Genomic DNA, 9,104 nt, shown 5'->3' with positions numbered 1-9,104 from the left:
ACCCCACCCCCTGCCTGAACTGCTCCCCAAACAATGGATCTGTTGTTTGGCTGATAGTCCTCTTCTGCATGTGACCAACCTGTTTGTCCACCATGTGGACATATTATAAGATATTTTTCTTCTTTCTGCTGCCTTTCATTTAATTTGTGATTTGTGTTTTTTTATTGTATATATAATTTATTTAGTTTTTCATGAAATTAATAAATCATATAAAGTTTAGACATGTAGAGGGAATGCTGCACAACTCAAAGCTCCGCCATCACAAAGCATGTTGCCTTGTTCATTTTTGCATCTCTATCTTTGTGGTATGCATAAAATCAATGTTTTTCTTAAAATGTAACCTTTGACTTTGCTGTCTCTTTAAAGATAAGTGCATTTTCTACCTCCCTATTTTTCTCTGAGGGTAAAATTTGCAATAATGTTTGTGTGTTTACAATGGCAATGTTTATGTTTCCTTGTTTGACCCTGATAACTCTTCTGTCTTGCCAGTAGATGGTGCTGTGGATCTAGATGAGGAGGATATGAAGCAGTCTGTCTATGGTCAGGCATCAGACTGGACTCTATCCAAAAATGAAAAAAAAAATTACAAAAGATGTGTGAATAATTACTTCTGTTCTGTTTTTGATCTGTATTATTTTAGGACTGTGTTTTGCACTGGATCCTTCATCTGTCCCACCATCCCTCCATCTCTCTAACTCCTGCTGTACTGTCAGCTACTGTGGAGGTAGTCTTCCTGCTCTGCATCTTCAAAACCAGACCAGAGTTAACTCAGACTGTGTGTCCCTCCCTCATGTGTGTGCTGATGTTGTGATTACTCGGGGACAATACTACTGGGAGGTGGATGTCTGTAACAGCTCCGTCTACAGAGTTGGTAAGAAATATGACGGGGTTCATGCCAACAATCTCATTTGCTCCAGAAACTTTCACCATTAGTGAGTGAGACTGTGCTGCTTTAAGTGTACACAAACTTCAAAAGCAACTTGACTGGTTACAGATAACCTAAGATTAGATTAATAAGTCTTTAAAGGGATTCAGATCTTGACAAGCCGTTTGTTTCATAGAGCCGCTCAAAAGAGCAGTTTGATTTTGAATGTTACATCATTCAAAAATATTATTCATCCAAAAATCCATTCAAAAAATATTAAACAATTATTTTGCTTCTCTTTTCAGGACATTTAAATTAAAATGTGATTTTAAAAGACAGGTATCATCTGCAAACACAAGAGGTAATGCACTTTTACAAAAAATGTAAATCATTAATAGAAACAAAAGAGGTCTCAAAAAGGAACCCTGAGGAACCTCACAAACTAATTTAGCTGTAGAAGTTTGATCGTTAATATAAACATATTGTTTTTTTTCATGTAACTATTTTAAAACAATGTTTTGTGTTCTATTTAATTTTGTTTAAAATAATTTTAATTTACAGCATCCTTATTATCTAAATCTGTTGCAGTCTTGTCAATAAACTGTAGAAGTGTCATTTCTGTGACCATTTTTTTCTAAATCCATACTGAGGATTGTACAAAACTGTTATCAGCCAGATGTTTAGAAATTCTTGTATAAACTAATTTTTCAAGTTCTTTTGAAAACACAACACAAATCAGCTGTTTTAAGAGACAAAGACAGAACATTTTTAAGGGGCTCAGTAAAGGAGCTGCATGTTCAGAGGTTTTATTCAATTTTTAGTGTGAGCACTGATACACTAAACATATGTTATTAAACAGGTTTTGAGAAGTGTAGCAGCACATTAGACTATGTATTTATTTATTTGTTTGTTTGTTTATATTATACTTACTAAAACTTTGATTCCTTCCTGGTGATACTAAGCAATGGATACAAGTCTAAGCAAGTTATATGAGCAAAACAGCTTAGACCTTTAGATGGAATGCCCCTCTGGTTCAGGAGGGAGTTTTCACCTCAGGTGGAGAAGCAGAAGTAGGTGGGCAGCTTATTCATTTGCAGCGGCCGGATGGAGCAGGAGATGGATTGACTGATTGGGGCCCTTTTTTCATTAATGAGGGTTTTGCTTTAGTCGGTTGTGGTGAGGGAAGAGTTGAGTTAAAAGGCAATGCTCAAAATTTACTGTTCTGTGTTCCAACCCTCACCAATGGTTCTAAGGTTTAGATCATGAAAGAAAGAGATCCCAGATAAAATCAACCAAAATGAGTTTTTTTGAAGAGTGGCCAGGCTCAGAGAAAAGGTGAGGAGCTCCCTCATCTGGGCAGATCTGCTCCTTCATATCAACAGGAGTCAGCTGAAGTGGTTTGGGCATCTGATTAGGATTCCTCCCTTTGGAAGTTTTCCAGGCATGTCCCACTGAGAGACCCCTCGGGTAGACCCAGTATCACTGGAGGGATTATACTGCATATCTTCTCAAGAACACCTTGAGGTCCCCAAGGAGGAGTTGGAAAATACCATTGGGGAAAGCGATGTCTAATCTGTTGCATCTGTGACCCAACTATGAACAAGGGGTAGAAGATGAAAAGGGAGCTGAAATGACATCTACACTTTGAAATAAGGACTGAAAGAGTCCAGAATTAGGTAATTATGTGTAATCATAGATCACATTTTTTCTGAAATGTTCTGAAGCCTGTGACACTAATTTTGCCTCTGAATAATTTATTTAGAATGTAATTTAGAATCAAATTTAAGACATAAATGTGCTTTGTGGCACAAAAAATGGAACACTTGATCATATGCCTTTGTTCTGACACATAATCACAGCTACTGAAATAAGAACCCTTCAGGCCCTGTTCATACTCGCCACTACCTTGGGGTGGTTTGATGGCAAGTGGACAGCTCTGACCAAGAGTGTTCATAATGTCAGAATGGTTTTGGGATCAATGTCTGTTGTTTTCTGCTTTGTATGCAGATTCACGTGCATCCATTTTTCACAGAGGGCTGTTCAACTAAGCATATCAGCAAGTCTGCTGATTTACCTATAAAAAGGACAGTGCATTCAGACATTCATCCATTTTATTTACGGTACCTGCTTCTCCTTTCCAGGTCATGGGCAGCTGATGTCTATCTCCTGTGGTCATTGTGTGAGAGGCGGGGTACACACTGGACAGTCCATAATTAACCCAATCAGGTCTAAACCCAACCAGAACAAACATTATTAAATCATTAAATTATTTAAAAAGCTGCAGCATTCTAATAATAAATCCTAACTGTCTCCAAAAGACAGACATTTTTTTCATATAAATGTTTACAACAGATATTGTTAAGACTACCAAACATCATTGAATCAAAAGGATCCAGACCACCTCCAAAAGCAGTTTCAGAAAAAGTCCTATCAGTGTGCTGTGTGGTTGTTCACACTTAGAATCTGTGCTATAGTGAGCACATGCAGTTCAAAGGACAAGAACAAATTTTAATGCCAAGTGGGTCTTAGAATTAACAAGTTTGTTTGTTCTTTGCTATTCAGTAATTAGGTATTTTATTATTATTTATTGTTTGCTTTCAATACTATACATTGTGCTCAATATGGCAAATGGCGTATAGACTAAAAGTAATACCAGCAGCAGCAGTGGGAAAATTACGATAGGCCATAGTAAAGTTTCATCTTAGTGGTTTAACATTTTACCATTATAGGAGCTTAATCTAATAATTTGTTGTAGAACTTCTTTTATTAGAATCAAGAAATGTCGACTTATTAAAACTCCAAGGAAAAGTTGTGAGAAAGTTAAAATGCATTCTGAACATAGTTTTATTCAAACTCATTCAGTCACTGTTGCTTCATGTCTTCTCAGGTGTGATGTCGTTGGATGGTAGCGGCTGGTGGCTAGAGACAAACGGCTTGTCCTTCAGTGCAGTGTATGATGGGAGTTGTGAGACAGTTTGCACTGTCCCACCAAAGATCAAAACTCTGGGGATTTTCCTCAATGTTGGAGGGGGCACCATTAGCTTTTACAACCCTCTGACCCAGGAGCATCTTGCCTCTCTGCCCACCAGGTTTAGCCCTGCAGGTGTGCTCCCGTTCCTCAGCCTCGGTCAGGGCAAGCTGAGGCTGCGCTGTGGCCTCCCCCCACCATCTTTTGTGTTTCTAGGTAAGTCTTCGGCCTACAGAGGGCGCTGTAAGCCCAGTGGAGCTCAGTGGCGCAGTGATGTTTCCTTCCCATTAGTGAGAAGAGTGATAGAGAAATTTGAGAGGCTGGCATCCAATTCAGATTCAGACCCGGTGTCCAGTTTTGCATCTTCCAGTTGCAGTTTGATGTCTCCTCCAGGGGGTCAGACGTGTGACCCCCTCCCTCCAGAGAAGAAGAAAAAAAATTAAACTTGGTTTGGAAAAAAAAATAACTTCTAAGACTGTCCACACATGAACTTGTTTCCTTTTTAGCGACTTTTTTTTGACATTTCTTAAACTATTATCAGAAATACAACATTTTCTCTGTACTTTTTATAACTGTTCACTGTGTAAAACCAAACAGCCTATTTATTCTTCAAAAGAACTGCGTAAATCCAACTTTTATAAAAAAAAAAATGCACCATACAAAATGTCACAGAGAAGTGTCATACGTTGAAGACAACATAGAATATGATCCAGACTAATAATCTAGTAATCTTTCATCTGGAGATACGAGAACAACTTCATCGCAGGTATGGAGGACCGAAACTGACATCATTAAATTTAAAAGCAAAAATATACAAATAGACCAATAAAAATACATTTGAAATCCAAGGAGAACTTTTCCTTGTGTTTTATAATTTAATTGACATTCATATTTATTTTTCCAGCCTAATTTCAACAAATTAAATATTTTAGCACTTAATTTACATTTGACTGTTTAAAAAAATATATTATTTTTCATTTTACTTGCATTTGTGTCTCTTAATTTTTTTATTTGTTTTTAAAAAATTACATTTTATTGCACTCAAGGACACCATACACTTAAAATTCAGTATATAATGCAGCAAAACAGAAAAATGAATAAAACAACAAATGACAATTATGATAAAACATCGTACATAACATATGTGAAGGTGATGAGAGATGGAGGTTAAACTGATAATGCCTGTTTGAAAAGAAGAGTTTTAATAGGTGATTTAAAAATGGAGATGGTGGTAGAGTTGTTGATGTCCAGTCTTTTTGTTATTTCTTTCAATGTGCTATTTTTACATTTCTGTCTCCTGTTTTTACTTTACCTTATGCATTTCTGCCTCATTATGTAAATAAGGTGGGCGGAGCTTCTTGCGTCAGCTCCTCTCCTATTGGTCAACAGACAGGACATAGCAGGATCCATGTGCAGATTGTGCCCATGCTGCCTCAGTTTAGCAACTAGTGATGGGAGCAACAGTTCATTTTGGTATACTGTGTCACTAGAATTAGTTATTAAACAGATTTGTGTCTTTATTCCCATGTTATTTTTATTTGTTCTGTATGCATAAGCAATTTATTTATTGGGCCATTTATGTAGTTTTGTTTTTGATTTTAATTATGTCAGTTGCGGTTCTCTATAGCGGGTTTCAGTGGAATGTAGGAATCTGTTTCATTACATTTCTTTGCATTGTGGATCATAACAGACATGTTGGACACTTAAACGAGATGGTCAAATATAAGAAAGAAAGAAAAAACAAACCAAATAAAAGACAGAAATTCAGTGGAACAAAGCCATTTTTGTGACCGTTAGTTTGAAGGTGTTACCTGCTTCTGAAACAGTGCTGTATGAAATCCTCCAATTTTCAATTATTTTCCCTGTGAGTGAGACTAAAAAAACAATAACAAAACAACAACTTTCCTTTACTAGTATTTAGTGAGAAGTTTTATTTATAGTTTTTCCATTGGCTGTTTTTACCATGTTTTTTTTACTTTTGTGTTTAAAAAATTCCAATAAATTCAGATTTTTTCCCTTGAAACAAATCAAATATAGAGCAGATAATCTGTAATTTACAATCTTTGAACTGTAAGTTCCATGACAAATAACTCCAACTGTTTGCTTGAATAATACAAGATGTTAGCATAATTGTCTTGCCACATGTATTGTGGTTTTTTCATGTTAAATCTGGAAAAAAAGAAAAATAGTCTGTATCAAAAAGTTTTCATTGTGAAAGTTTAAAAAATTCAAAAATGTATTAAAGCTGTCATATTGTCTTCAAAACAAAGAAATTATTCCATTTGTGCATTTGACACATACTGTACACATCAGGTATGAATCCACCTATCAATTCTAAACCATTAGCTTTTTCTTTTCAGGGACATGGGGGTCACTGATGAACATGTCCTGCAGTCACTGTGCATGGAACAGGGTACATCCTGGACAGGTGAGTCCATTGCAGGGCCATACATAGAGACAAACGAGACAAACAACCACTCTTTCACTTAGGCACAAAAGTCATGTCTTTTGTCTGTTGGGGAAGAGTATGTGGAGAAAACTCACACATGCACTGAAAGAACATATAAACTCTACCCAGAAAGGACCACAGCTGAGATTTGATCCAGCAACCTTCTTGCTGAGACGCATCAGCTCTACCAACTGAGAATATTATTCTTTAATTTTTTTTCCTTATTTATTTGTTTTTTAATTTTTTTTACATTGCTGTCGACATCTGTCACCTGTAAATTTGGCTGTCCATTGAAGAACAATACTGTTGAAAAAATATGCGTTGCTCAAAATGGTATGTCTGAATAAACAGGATTCAGCTGGATTTCATGTTAAAACTTTATTTTTGATCTTCTGACTCCAATCAGGTACATTCAGCTCTCAGCAGCACAGGCCTCAGCGTACAACCTTGGGTCAAATCAAAACAAACACGGGAGCTCTGCTCTGAGCAGACACTCTGCAAAACACTGACAACTTCTCTTTACTATAATAATGAATTAACCTTATAATGTTCATCTCTTCCTGGTTACACCCCAGGAGGTGTTACCTTTTATGTCAGACGTCAGAACGTCACTCAGTTTTGTTTAGGCTAAGAGAAAGAACACATAAGACACACACCAACTCTTTGTCAGCTTCAACCTTACAGACTGAAATGATCAGAAAGTATAAAATACAAAACTGAATCTAATATTCAATTAATCAGTTACAAAATTTCTTCAATACAGTGGTGTTTAAAGTCTTTTCACTTTGTACAAAAGAAACTAACAAAAAAACAATTAAAAACAAATGGGGTCTCCTAACACTGGCTGTGAATAATAATAATAATAATAATAATAATAATAATAATAATAATAATAATAATAATAATAATAATAATAATAATAATAATAATAATAATAATAATAATAATAATAATAATAAAACCATCACATTCACAAAACACTGTTTCTGTGTGGGTGGGGCCTCAGCTGCCCTGAGTGATTTGATTTCTATAACAGACATTTAAAGGCTGAAGGGCTTTGGTCACTTCTTTTCTCGCTCTGCTTGAACCCAGACCTGTAATTGACTCTCTCCCCAGGACATAACTCTTTCTCTCAACCAAACACCCCCCACTGGTTTGGGGCTGAGCCAGAAAGACTCCTCAGCCTTGTGAGGTGTAAGGAAAGGGTGGGATCTTATCAGTGGGACCCTTTGGTTTGTCTCGCTGACGTTTGTCAGACAGTGGGTGTTCCACACTGTAGAATCACAAGTCTGCATGCGCGTATGTGGACAGCAGCACCACTGTAAGCGTTTGCTCTGTAACTCCTGCATTTTGGTGTGTATGTGTCAGCTGGAGGAAACAATGCACAACTGGCAGAGGGTGGGGTGAGGTGTGAGTACAGTGACGCCGTGGATGTTGACACAGAGCTCAGAGGACAGGTGGTAAAGTAGATTCATCCCGCTGCTCATCTTCGATGGGACAGTGGGGCTGCCCTTTCTGACCCTTTTGAAATCCACAGAACTAAGACTTCAAAAGGAGTGAGAGAAAGCAGGGAAACAGAGAGGGAGAAAGAGAAAACAGCATGCACGACAGCAGGTGATGGATTGTTAGAAAGAAATAAGCTGAAAAGGGGATTCCCAGCAGATTTACTGCCAAGAGAAGTCTCAGCCCACACAGCATTGAGACTTTGTCAATATAGAAATGTATACAAACCTGTGGAACAAAGAAAGCTTGTGAACTCTTTAGACTGAGGAGTTTTAGTGTCCACTGTAAAACGTTCTTCCATCCACTTTTACCCTCTTCTTCCTTTCAGGGTCACAGGGGTCACTGGTGCCCATATTTAGCAGTCACTGTGCAAAGGGTGGGGTACACCCTGGACAGGACCAGCACAGGACCACACAGAGACAAACAACCTATAAGGACAATTGTTACCAGTTAGCCTAATAGTCAAATTTTTGGTATGTGGGAGGAAACTAGAGTACCTGCAGAAAACCCACATATGAATAGAGAGAACATGCAAACTCTACCCAGAAAGGTCCACACTTGGGATTCAATCTGCCAACCTTTTGCTGAGAGGCAACAGCTCTACCAACTGAGCAGCCACCTTAAAGAGTATTTATGTTCATTTTGAATCTAATGTCAGAAACACTGAGGCAATGTTCACAGTCTGAATGTAACAAATCTGTTTTTTTTTTTTTCAAACCTGATCAAAGTATTATTCCTTTGTGGTACTAAATCAAATATTTAATGCTTTTCAAAGTGACCACGGTGTGAGGATTTGTCCGGAGAATAACCCAGGGCACAGGCAGATTTAAAAATCAAAAAGCAAGGTCTTTAATATAAAACAAAAAGGCTTGACGGGGCAGCACAAAAAACTCATGTGGCTTGGTACAGAGCTCGAGGAACAAGAACACATTAGACAGGCTGGTGAAACAGCACAATGATCAGACAAAGACAAGATGACAAGACACCGAATGTAAAGGCAAACTAATGAGGACAATGAGAAACACCTGGAGCAGACACAAGAGGAAAAAGGTCAGCGAGGGAGGAGCTGCAGGGCAGCGAAACACAGGGAAACACTGAAACACTGAAAAAAAACAAAGAAACCAAAACACAGACCATAACACACGGTTTGGATGGTCATATTGCATTTCATCAGGTTTGTTACATCAGTGAGGTGGGGGTATGTAAATTGATCCAAGTAATTAAACTAGAACTGCAAAGCAGTTATGACCGGGGTCCAAGCCCTTTTATGCATGTCAGCCTTTGTCATGTTGTTTGTAGCATATTGTTGATCTTTTAGC

At 37.6% G+C, this 9,104-nt stretch overlaps 1 protein-coding gene across 6 annotated transcripts in view; it reads left to right on the top strand.

Annotated features, from left to right (window-relative positions):
• Positions 1-9,104, top strand: part of LOC106530123 (probable E3 ubiquitin-protein ligase MID2) — a 28,438-nt gene that overhangs the window by 6,151 nt on the left and 13,183 nt on the right. For 2 of the 6 annotated variants that reach the window (XM_014025698.1, XM_014025701.1), the window contains exons 3-6: positions 490-540; positions 641-871; positions 3,753-4,049; positions 6,194-6,261. In XM_014025698.1, the coding sequence (XP_013881152.1) occupies positions 490-540; positions 641-871; positions 3,753-4,049; positions 6,194-6,261 (647 nt within the window). Of the gene's footprint in view, positions 1-489; positions 541-640; positions 872-3,752; positions 4,678-6,193; positions 6,262-9,104 lie in introns of those variants that run through there. The other 4 variants (XM_014025700.1, XM_014025696.1, XM_014025697.1 and 1 more) reach the window with 3 other exon arrangements.

The sequence above is a fragment of the Austrofundulus limnaeus genome, unplaced genomic scaffold (assembly GCF_001266775.1).
Source record: "Austrofundulus limnaeus strain Quisiro unplaced genomic scaffold, Austrofundulus_limnaeus-1.0 Scaffold491, whole genome shotgun sequence".
NCBI classification, from domain to species: Eukaryota; Metazoa; Chordata; class Actinopteri; order Cyprinodontiformes; family Rivulidae; genus Austrofundulus; species Austrofundulus limnaeus.
This window is presented reverse-complemented; position numbering and strand designations above follow the sequence as displayed.